The sequence below is a fragment of the Eimeria maxima genome, genomic scaffold (genome assembly GCF_000499605.1).
Source record: "Eimeria maxima Weybridge genomic scaffold, Emw_scaff170, whole genome shotgun sequence".
NCBI lineage: Eukaryota > Apicomplexa > Conoidasida > Eucoccidiorida > Eimeriidae > Eimeria > Eimeria maxima.
The window spans coordinates 1-11,711 of NW_013564615.1; the positions used below are offsets into that span (position 1 = coordinate 1).

At 50.7% G+C, this 11,711-nt stretch overlaps 3 protein-coding genes across 3 annotated transcripts; 1 reads left to right on the forward strand and 2 right to left on the reverse strand.

Annotated features, from left to right (window-relative positions):
- Positions 1–47: 47 nt before the first annotated feature.
- Positions 48–3,747, reverse strand: EMWEY_00019320 (hypothetical protein; the record flags this gene model as incomplete). The annotated part of the gene is made up of 5 exons (XM_013480173.1): positions 48–978; positions 1,198–1,341; positions 1,460–2,884; positions 3,171–3,401; positions 3,574–3,747. Coding segments are annotated over 5 exons (2,905 nt in total), but the record flags the coding sequence as incomplete, so codon positions are not given.
- A 570-nt stretch (positions 3,748–4,317) lies between these two features.
- On the forward strand, positions 4,318–4,637 carry EMWEY_00019330 (hypothetical protein; the record flags this gene model as incomplete). The annotated part of the gene is made up of 2 exons (XM_013480174.1): positions 4,318–4,381; positions 4,498–4,637. 2 exons carry the CDS (start codon positions 4,318–4,320, stop codon positions 4,635–4,637), a joined length of 204 nt encoding a protein of 67 aa, XP_013335628.1.
- A 1,329-nt stretch (positions 4,638–5,966) lies between these two features.
- Positions 5,967–10,460, reverse strand: EMWEY_00019340 (hypothetical protein, conserved; the record flags this gene model as incomplete). Its single annotated transcript, XM_013480175.1, has 3 exons — positions 5,967–9,781; positions 10,035–10,258; positions 10,372–10,460. The coding sequence occupies 3 exons, from the start codon at positions 10,458–10,460 to the stop codon at positions 5,967–5,969; spliced, it is 4,128 nt and encodes a 1,375-aa protein (XP_013335629.1).
- Between the last annotated feature and the right edge of the window lie 1,251 nt (positions 10,461–11,711).

Consider the following 11,711-nt stretch of genomic DNA (forward strand, 5'->3'; position numbering starts at 1 on the left):
ACCAGCAGGTCGGCTGCGGCGCTGCTGCCCATCCGTCTGCCGCCCACCTGCTCGATTTGCTCTGCCTCCAGAGCTTTCCCTTTCTTCATCGTCCCCTCCACCACCCTGGGATGCACGTCCGGATTCTCGAGCACGCTGGGTCTGCTGCTGAGGCCGTCTTGAACTGCTTGCCGAGCTCCTGTCTTCATTCGTGTCAGTGTGACGTGTCACGTTCCCAGTCCTCTCCTGCTCATCAGATGCAGATTCTCCAGCACCTGGACGTGGTCTGCGTCCTTGAGGTTGCCGCTGGCGAGAGCCTTCCTCGCCATCTCTAGACACTTCCCTGGCTTCTCGAGAGTTCTGCGCGTCTGCGGATTCGCTGGGTTTAACTGGGCGGCTGCGGCGCTGCTGTCTACGCGAGGTGTTGCCGTCTGTGACGTCGCGGTTTTCTGAGGTGTCTCTCTCTGCATTGGCTCGTTGAGGAGCTGTGTTCGGCTGACGTTTCCTGTTTCTTTGGCCGGTGTTTACCGGTTCGTCATTCGTTGGATCACTAGTGCCCTCGCGTGCTTGCTCGGTCCTGTCGTTTTGTGCGTTTGAGCTGTTATTGCGTCGACGGGACCGAGATTTTGCATTGGTGTTCTGTTCGGGCGAGTCAGCGGGGGACTCTGGTTTTTCTGTCCTTTTGCGGCTTTCCGTTCCCTCTGTTCGCTGTGTCGCCGCATTCTTTTCGCCTTCGTTTCGTTCGTTGTTCGCCCTAGACGGTTTTATCGTTTCGCCTGATGCTTCTGTGCTTTTCTTCCTCTTGTTTCCATCAGGGGATCCTGGTTCTTTCTTAGCTCGTTCCTCTTTATTTGAATCCTTTGGTTCTCCGCCAGATGCAGGTGTGGTTCCCTCTCCACTCTTCTCCTTTTTGTGTGTCAGTGCTGCATCTTTATCACTCGCTGTTTTGCGTGGCGGTGATGGATCGAGTGGACAATACCACTGGGGAGGCTTTTGCACCTGAAGGAACAAGCATGCAGCCACAGCAGTTTGGTGAGGGGTGTATATATACTATATATAGGATTGTTGAAGAACTTCCCTGCAGCAATATATCCTACGCCTTTTCAAGTGAGAAGTCCTTTATGAAACTTTCCAGGAAACCACCTGGAAGAAGCTTCTGGCCGTGCTGGGAGATATTCTCTGCGTCAGCAACCAAGTAAAGATGAACCCTTCACCCACCTCGTGAATGCACAAGTGCCCCTCCGGCTTCCCGTCGCAGATTATATCGGGACGCCTCAGCTCAACCCGGATGCAGGCAAACTGCTCCATATCTAGCGAGAAAGGAGGGTCGCATGTCCATTCAACAGGTGCTTGGATTTCCTCCTATAGCCGCATCAGGAAACCGGAGAACACAATGTTTATTAACCTTTGAATGGTTTGCCCAAATCAGGAGTGGAAACAAAGTCATGAACTACTTTCTCGAACAAACGCTCAAACATACTTCCCAACAACCTGGTATGTAGTCTAGTCCCTCAAGGCGTCTATTGCGTCGGCCTCGCAGCATTCTGCCTGTCTGTGCGTGGGCTTCATTGAATGTCCGTGCCACCGTCGGAGGGTTCGCGCCAAATACGATGTCCTGCTGGGTCTTATTCGCCAATAAGTTATGGCTGTCGTGCAGTAACTTGGCTTTCCCCCCTTCGAAGTTCGCAGTGAGAGTTTTGACTGTCGTGCCATTTGGGTCGCCACGTAAATTATGTTCCACCAGCACTGTGGTCCTTTCCTGAGGTAGAGCTGCGGTAGAGTTCAACCGCTGAGCAGCAACGGCATCTGTCGCAGATGCATTGGCACTTCGCTTACTTAGGGAGGAAGACAACTTTTGCAAGGCCGATCTCTGCTGCTGCAAACGCCGTGGCCCTCGGGAATTTCCCGCATGCGCGTTAGCGGTATTGTATTGTTGGCGAGCGAACGGTCCTCTCTGGCTTCCAATTTGGCTGTCAAAGCGATTGTCATGCCAAACTGTATGGAGCTTAGAAGGCTTCATTCCGAGGCCACTTTGGAGGGCCAGCGGGTGAAGCAGCTTCTGATTCATGGGGTCCATAATGGTGGTGGGACCAACATAAGGGCGCCCCACAGAGTTTATGAGTGGCATTCCAAAATAAGCCCTCGCGGATGTTTTTCCGGATGTTGCCTGTTCTTCTTGAGACTGTATTTCTGCTGGAAAGCTCTCCGCTTCTGAATTCCCGGACGATTTAGGCTGCCTCATATCGTCGGTGGAACCGCCATGCGCAGATCGGAAGTACAAATCATCCCGAGGTTCAATAATCCTTAATCTGCGCCGACGAAAAGCTCTAGGAAAGAAATATTGTGAAGGATCATCGGCGGAACCTTCGGTAATCCCTGGATGTGAGGAGTGGTTTTCAGAGTCTCCGTAGGAGGTAGCTAAAGGTGATGGGTCCATACCAAAGTCAAACGCCGTTTCAATTCCTGCATCAGAACGCTTGTCTTGGGTTCCTATAGGGAGTTCAGCTACACGCGGATGCGGGGCCGCTGCCTCATGAGGAAAGACTAATCTGGAATCGAAATGTTGACGTAGCCTTTCCCACCGACTTGATTTCTTTTCGAGTTCATGCGTGGCCCATCCGTCGGTAGGCAGAAGTGTGTTGCTGGTCGATACCTTTGAGTGAAATCTTGGGACTTTTTCTTGCTTTGTACCGACGGATAAACTCGATTTCGTAGTGAAAGATGCCGCTTCCGTGTCAACGTCCTCTTCACATGGTGTCTGTCTCCGTTGTATGCAGAGACCATCGGATTCGTGGAAGCCTGGACTGCAGACGGGCTTGGGGGGCTTGACAATAATCTGCTCGCAGAGATTGTCTTGGTTAAGGCTTCCTTGTAAACATTCCATTATCAGCGGTGAAATTTTGCGCTGGAGGGAAACAGCACAATATCTCCACAACAGTGCACTGTACTGCAGTGTGTGAGAAGCTCAGATCATTCTCAAAGCTTGCCTTGTGGTATTTGTAAGTGTTCAAACGTTCAAACGTTGATTCAACATCAAACCTGCTTTGAATTCTTCCCAAATTCTTGCTGGTGGATTGCTAATGTTAGTATTAGACTTACATTTGAATACCCAATTCTATGATGCTGTATAAAAAGTTAAACAACCGTTGTAAATATTACAGCTTGCTCTTGGACGCCAAAACTGGGCATACCTCAATGCACAGATCGCCTTCCAGCTTCTCATGCGGGCCCCAGCAAACCATGCTCATACGAGCTGCTCTTGTAGCGACACATTCCTTCACACCGTCAACACGATATTCTGTGAATCCTCCTGGACAGTACGTTGCATCGGGAAGCGCCAAAATCAAGCACAGTCCGTCACGAAGTACACCATTGGGGCAAACCATCAACGGCTCCATTGCGTGTGTCATGATGCACCGTTTCTGCAGTTAAGGCACTTCACATGGGAAGCATACACACAATAAAGCTACAGAAAAGCCGAAGGGGAAGCTCATGCTTGGTCACACTACGCATTACATTGAAGAATTAGCGCGTGTGCGTGCAGAAAAAAAAAATATAGGACGGGGATGATTGCAACGGTGTACGCCTGCTTACACCTGTTGCATCCATCACATATGGCTCTGGACATGGCCTCGACGGTAGGCTGGCATTTTTGCCCTTTGAATGTTGCTTGGCCAAGACGGGCGGCCAAACCAGCCAGAGTGCCACCAGGGCTGCGAAGATTGCGTGCTGCGCCAAGCTCATGGTCTCCTTGTTATAGCGACCCATCACTTTTCACTTGTTAGGAGACGGGGGGTGATAATATTATTGTTCTAATACGCTTTCGCGCTCGAGAATGGGGTTCAAGGAAACCATTGGTTCACACGTTGCCTGCTGGTTCGATTTCAAGCAAGAATAATACAGTACCTACGGCTAGGGAATTGGTACAGAGCATTGGCCTTCACCTTGGGCCCCAAATCATGGCAGTTTCGACCTCTTCCAGGGAAAATTTTGTTTTTCGTGTGAAGCAGAAGACAAGATAGGGGAAACGGGCCCACCAGCGGTTCGCCGCACCGCAAACTGAGGCGAAATTCAACATTAATCCTGCCTCAAATTCATCCACAATTTGTATAAAATGTTGAACAACTTTTGTTAATATTAACGCTTTGCATGGTGCACCATACACATCTCGAAAACGGGATTGTGGGACTGCTTCATATCGTGGCAGGCGGTGACCGCGGCAGTTGCAACGGTCACTGTGGGGCGGGATGCCAAAAGGGCGGAACCGTCTACTTTAATAATACTGCACATCCATACCCCTAATTAAGCAATTGTTGGATATTTCCTCTACTTCCTAGGATGTTCTGCATCTTTTTTTTAATTGTGAGGGGATTGTTTTGCCAGCGACGCGAGAACGGACGAGGTAGGTAATTTCGGTAGACCCGGTTCGATAGACTTAAATTTTCTGAATCGGGCAGTTACAGAACCATGCATTTGGTAGAGAAATTTTGGCGGAAATCTCACTTCTTACTTGCTCAGGCTCTATTGTCAACTGCTGCGCACATTCCAGCCGCCCATGTAACGCCCGGGTCGGTGGTGTAGTGCACTACAGCCAAGCTCGCTGCCACTTCGCGTTTACCTTATATTTAGCTATTGGCTTACTTGTGACAAGCCTATGAAGAACCACGCCAAGCTAACTTAGGCGAATCCAATGCCAACTGTTTGGCTACTGTGAGAAAGCGGCGAGCTCAGCAGGTCCCGGCACATGCGTGCTCAGCACCTGCAACAAATGTACGTCTCTGAAAAAGGTTTTGTGCAATAAGTTTTCCCCTCAGAGAATAAATTAATCCCTATGCATTTGATGCCTGCGTGGTGACAGTCTGCACATTTGTAGTAAGGCGCCTTTGGCGGACACATTTAGTCCGTCCTACGGGTGAAGCCAGTTGCGTTGCGACAGCAGCAAAACTGGCGATCACCAAAACCCACAAGTAGTAAACTGGAACCTTTCCACAGAATTGTTGGTTGATTACTTCCGTCAGTCGGACTTTGTGTCTACCACTTATGGGCATACTTCAATGCATGTCGTTTACGTACTCTGCGCAGCTGAGAACTTCATTTTTCACTGTGAGGTTCTCATATGCGATTTCTCTTGATGGTATTTCCGGTAGCAAAACCGCAGTAAAATAAGCTTTTGGCCCCACGGAGCAACGACTGATGTGGAGGGAGGCATTATCGTATCCATCCTTTTCCCGATCCCCCACCGTAACACTTGCGGCCGAATTCATTCGCCGACGCTTTTTTCTCATTTCATTGCAATTTGCTTAAGTCCCCCTTCTATGGCTGCCATTAACTAATAAGTTTATCCTTATAGAAACTTGATTTGTTCTCCCTTGCAAGGCCCCTGCGTCGCCTCCCTCGCTTCTGAACTTATGTTTTGTGGGTCGCTCGCCTCTTCGAAATTATCAGCGAAGTAGCATCAGCTACCTCTCTTGGTAGCCCTACAACCGGATCTTAAATGACCGTTGCAGAGAAATTTTCAGGTATAGAGATGCACTCCTGCTTGATTATTCATCAGGAAAGGACTGGCTGGAAGCAGTCTAAATCCCAAATCCTAGGAGAACAATGACGGCAGGGAATGCTCGCCAGCGTATGCACAGTTCTGAAAAGTCTAAGCCGCCGTTTCTACTCAAGTTGGGACTATTTCACCCTAGGGGCTGACCTTTTCTGCTGTATTGTCCTCTGATCGCACAAGTGCTACATTGCTTTCATTCTATACTATTACTTTTTACGAGGACTGAACCCGCTGCTGGACGTAGTGTATGTTGTATCACACCCCAAAAATTCCAGGTGGAGCTGTATCAAGGCCCCAAAGTTTTCAGTGAGAAAGAAGATAGTAAAAATGCAAAAAGTTCATCATCACGGAGACAATGGCAGTAGGGAACGCACTACCGCCCCGCTGCTGACTGTTTTGCTGTTGTTGATCTATATTCGGCCCCGGTACTGAAATATTAGGTCCCATCAATTTGCCGTGCTCGATGCAGTGCCTCTTCTTTAACATGCAGATCATGTGCTTCCTGAAGTACCTCCAGAATATAAGCGGCATACAGCGCAGCTATCTCCCGTGACGTGAGATTGGAGTGGTACTGCAGGGACCAGTTCATCCTTCCGTTGATTGTGACGCAGTTATGTGCGAAATAGTTTAGTCCAGTTCTGTGTTGACACACAATTGACCAGCTAGAGTCAACAGAGAGCTCAAAGGGCTGCAGGGAGTCCATCAACCCCTCCAAATCCCACAGCAAACACTCTAATCCGCTTAGGCACTCTTTTCCCATCTGCTGCTGATGGCATACATCCTGCTGTTGCTCTCCGGAGTGCATGAGATCGGCAGGTATCCTGACATCTGCAGCGGCAACGAGGGTGCTGCTAGCGGGAAGAGCTGCTGCAGCGAGAACTGGTGATGTTGCCTGTTGCCCACTGCTTCTAACAGAACACTTGTTGTTACGGACTGGGTTTTTGCCTCCACACTGGCATTTAGACCTAAGACCTGCATCTGCTGCTCCTGGTCCGCCTGGGTGCTGCGAAGGCAGGGGTGGCAAAGTCGGTTTCTTGGAGGCTCTTTGCTGCAAAAACGTCTGGTGCTGCAGCACGCGCTGCAGCAGGCTTCGGTGCCTTTCCGGCACAGCTCGAAGTTGTTCATGGATTTTTTCTGCAAAGGTGCTGAGGGAACTAGCAGCCCAAACTCCTCCATTTGAGATGAGAAATGCCGAAGGCCTCGCGAAAGAATCGTCCCTGACGGGGTGTAAGCACTTCAGCTGGCCCTGTATCTCTTCGGCAAAAGAGGAAATGAGCTGAAAATCGAAGGTAGCTAATGACGGGTTAGGTAAGGACACGAATCGATGCACAGTCTCCGTGCATGCTTTGCCAAGAGCCCATATTGCGTCAGGCTCGTTGTTGCATTCCGTAGGAACTCGGAGCTTTAGCGGCATCAACAACGCATAGGAGCCGAGTCCAAAGGGAGGGAGCTGCTCCATACCTTGCTGCTGTTTTTCGCCATTCTCACTGTTGCTGCTGGATTTACGAGTTCCCCAAAGCCACTGTGTTATCATCCGCAACCCACGCGAGATGCGACTGCTGACAGTACGCGTGTGGGAATGCAACCGCCTGGAACAGCTCGTGCTGCTCGCACTGGTTCTTGAGCCATCTACGGATGCCTTCTCTGCACGGTCCTCTAGAGATTCTGCACTCAGAGTGCTAGTAAACGTGCAATGCAAACTGCTGGATGTTGATAGGGAACTTTGTCCTGTTGTTTCTACAAAGCCCTTGGTGTCATTAAGGCAGAGATCTTTGTCGTTGTTGAAGTCTACTGGAGATTCTTCTGGTTCTCCTGGAATCCTATACTTCTTACGTATGTGCATGGACTCGGCAGGTTTTGCATCAGCTCCAGAGTTAAGACGTTGCTGCCGTTCATGTCTGCTGGATATTGCATTGCTTTCATTGTGACAATCACCATCGAGTTCGTATGGGCACTGCTGGAGACATTGTGAGGAACGCGCACTCCTGCTGCCACTGCTGCTTCTGCTGCAACTGGTTCCATTTCGATTCCTCCGCAGGCACGCGGATGAGTATATAGCCGGTGGCTTATGAAATATAGGAGAAGGGGACCTTCCAGAAGCACTAAGGGCAACTGAAGCCGCTACCATTGCAGCAAGAGTCCGCGAGCACTTGTGACTTCTCATGCTGACCACAAAATACTGCAATAAAAATTCGTCAAATTGATTCCCATCACTGGGAATCATTTTTCGGCCAATCGTTGGTACCGTCGACTTCTGCAGCTTCTCCTGTATCCGCTTGTCTAACCACCGTCTGCCGCTAATAGCCTGCAGCGTATATATGTACACGGGGCCTTTGTGCCGTGCAAATTGTCTGCTGGGCATGCCGGGGACACCCTCTCCAGATACAGGAGAACGTAGCGTCAGCTGCTGCAGCATTTCCGCAATGTGAGAAAGTGACCACCCACAACGGAAGTTCCCCGCACCTTTCTTCTTGCACGCAGCATCCCGCTGTATGCGGTCGTTCGTCCCTTCGTTAGCCTTGTCCGTAGGTCCATCTTGCATTATTTTCAGAGGCTCCACAAGTGAAGCGCAGCGATGAATCTCTTCGTTGACAAGCGGGAAAGCACTCTGGTGCCCGAAAGGATCCGAAGAATAGTGAGGACTGGTCTCAGATACCTTGCTGGGGAAACTTGAGCAGGTTTCACAGCTGTTTGGAGAATGTGTGCTACCAGAAATTGCTGCCTTTGCTGAGCCCTGCTCGGAGCTGGCGCAAGTAGAATTCAAGGTCGTGTCCAGGTTGACCTGTTCGTTACTGCGAAAATTAGACACTTCATGTGGTGTCTCCCCGCCCTCTGCCTTTAGAGTGTGCTCCATTTGCTGCTGGTGGACACAGGACCATAGCGAATGGTGCCGAAGAGGCCAGCAATGGTGCTCAGAAGTGGGAGCAGCAACAACACGGGAGAGATCAGCAAGGACGCTGTGCTGCTGCATTACTTGGTTTCTCCGCCAGAGCATGCGAGAAAGAGCGACGGCCGCCGCAGTTGTAACGAGCCCATTCATCGTCATCTTTTTTACCCTACACGCTGCAATCAGCCCTGCCGTAAGAGCCTCCGACAGTCGGAGCGTCACCAAGCCGGTAAAGGCTGGTTCCTCTTGTGGCTTGCCTTTATCTAGAATAGGTCTAGCACCTGTAAATATTTGCTTCTGCTTGTCTTGCGGAGGGCATTCGACTGGATTTGTGTACACTCCATGGTCAGGAGAAACGTTGGCGGAACAAATTGCTTTGCTCGCCTCTTTGTAAGCTTGATACTCGGATCCGCATGCTTTGAAGCGCTTTGGCGGGTAGTAGCATGCGAATGGATTTCTCAGAGCCTTCAACAATTCCCTCTCCAGGAGATACAGCTTTATATGGAGATTGTGACCCGGGCACATCAACGGCCTGAGCACGGAGACACATGGTGTAACTGGGAACAGCTCATTCAACGCAGGCGGAAGAACTGTCGTGGGAGGGCACGGAAGACTTTTCATTTGGATTTGTGCACTTTCCGGCGTCTCGTTTGCCGTGTAAACTGTCGAGCTGGTTCCGGATCCGGCAGAACCTGCAGACAGCCGCCGGATATAACACCACGTGTTTGCCGATGGCGAATCATAAGGTCCATAGGAATCCGTTTCGCTCAAGGCCAGTGCTCTATAGCTGGTGTTTCCTGCGCTGCTGCGGCGAAAATAGAGTGTGCCAGGGGATGTTGTAGATGTGCTGCTGTTGCTGCTGCCTCTCCGCCAGCGATAACTTGGGCTAGCCAGAGGTGTCTGCGTAGCTACGCTGGAAGCCGAGGCAGCTGGCGTGAGTGCTGGCCGTTGTGGTTCCAGGTTGAGTTTCTGCTGACGATAATTTGGTAAGGGTTGAGACGCAACTGCAGTCGCTGCTGTAAGTGCCTTGACCCGTGAAGCATACTCGGCGTAGACCTTTGCATTACTGAGAGCAATGACAGCTCTCAAGAGCTCATCCCAAAATTCTTTCCTGCTTATTCCATCGATAGCCGAGTGATGGAACACTCCAATTATGTGAGTTCGGAAGCGCTTTCCCTTGCTGCTGGTGTTGCTGCTGGGAACGGAGCTTTTCTTGTCTTGAAGTCGGCTGGGGAAATCAACCGGAAATGTGGGGGTTCCCTCGGTCCTGCACACTTGCGCGACACCAGGGAACAGCTGGCTGCTTTCATCAGCAACAGACACATCCTCTTCGGAAGGCATCATACGCAACCGCCACAAAGGGCCTGCAACGCAGACAAAGTGTGCAGAGAGAAGCAAGGCCACATGGTAAAACCTTGAGGCTTTTCAGAAGCAGTGCAAGACATGGATATCTCAGTTTGCACACTAGAGGGTACAAAATAGGTTAGCCGCAGGCGTATTGAGGATATCGCTTCTTGCAGTGTCATGGAAGCGACAGCAAATGGCAAGCGAATAGAGGTTCCACTTGCAAGCAGTTCCCCAAATGTGCATGTACAGTCATGTGTTGCACTTTCTCACCTTCTTCACAATTCAGAGGATGCTTCTGCTCCCATGCCATAGCTTTCATCCAGTTGCATTCCTCTATAAGCTTTAAATCAAACTGCAGCCTTTGGCCGTTCTGCTGTTGCCATGTGAAGCCGGAGGAGGTGAGAGATTCCATGACAGTGGCGTAGTTGACGTCAACCACAGGCTCTCCAAGCCGTTCGTGAAAAGTGAACTTGAGGTGAGGCCGCTTTCTACAGCTGCATGGAAGAGGGAACCCAAGCACGCCCCTTTCCTTGCGCTCCCCATACCTGTTGCATCCCCTGTTGGTGTTGGAGGTGCTGCGGCTGCTGCTGCGAATGCGTGCGCTTACACTTTTCCCCATTTCACTGCTGGATTCATGTGGGCTGAAATCGCTTGCACTGCGACGGGCCCTCCACCCCCATGCAGAGCGCCTGTCATTATTGCTGAGTGGCCTGCTGGAGGCGTTGCTGTTGCTGCGCTTTGCAGCGGCACAAAAACTCCAAGAGGACGAAGGGGAGGGGCTATTGCTACTACAGGCCTCAGAATCTTCTCCAAGCAAGTTGTCGATGCTTGAATGCAGCTGTTGTCTGTGCTGGCTATCCTTGGCAAGCACCTGCTTTTGCTGCATCTGCAGCTGCTGTGCGCGATGTCTAGTGGTTACCTGAGCGTCCGACAGCCTTATTACCAGTCGGAGGGCCTGGTTTCTCTTAGCCACAAGTACAGCTGCTTCCCTGAGAGTGTCCAACTCTATAGGATGGGAGGAAACGACGGAAATGCAATTGACTATTTGCAGGTTTCCCAGCCGCTGAAAGGCATTCCACAAGCATTCCGTAGGGTCTAGAAACCTGACAGGGGGTAAACATTCGACTTCCTCTGAATCAGTGTGAAAAGGTTCAGGCAATACAGACTCTGTGCTTCCAACTTTGTTCATGGATCTGGAGCCTTGTAATCTGTACTGCGGAAGCGGCGGCCCAACTGCACAGCCACCTTCTGAGGCCCGTGCGCTGCAGGGTTTGCAGACTGCCCCTTGTCGACCTAAAGAAGACCGCAGACCGCATGAACACGAACGCATGCAGGTGATTAATCACACTCTCCAGAGAGAGCGAGCCGTGCAGAAGGTGCTCAAAAGGTGGTGAAAGATGGACCGACCTTCAGAGCAAACCTTTCGGTGCAGTAGAGGCGCCATCCTGTAGTTCTGCGTCAGCAACACGAACAAATCGTGAGGCTTCTTAGAGATGCATTACCATTTGATTGGACATTTTGCTCGTACTGTATTCTACAATTATTAATGAGCGCTGCTGTGTGAACCTATGGACTGGTCAATGTGGGGTTCGTCGGGGTCACCTGCAAGTGACCCTTTTGCAGCTTTCTGGTCTCACCGAAAAAATTGAACCGATTACAGTTACGGGATAAAGCCCGCCTTATTGAACGTACACCTGAGACGCCAATTATTGCCCTTATTCCCCTTTACGTTTGTTCGCCGTCTTCGACATTCCGCAAGCAGCGCAAGCAGCGGCGATATTCCTCAACCACTCGCGCTGAAAAAAAAGTACGGGGGAGGCCTGCGGTTAAACTGAATACTGAAAGGAAAAAGGAGCACAAAATGTGCCTCCTACGTCTTGTCTGTGCCACCCATCAGTGCACACACGCCGCTGTACCTGCTGAGGTTGTTGGTCCGCTAAAGGCGGA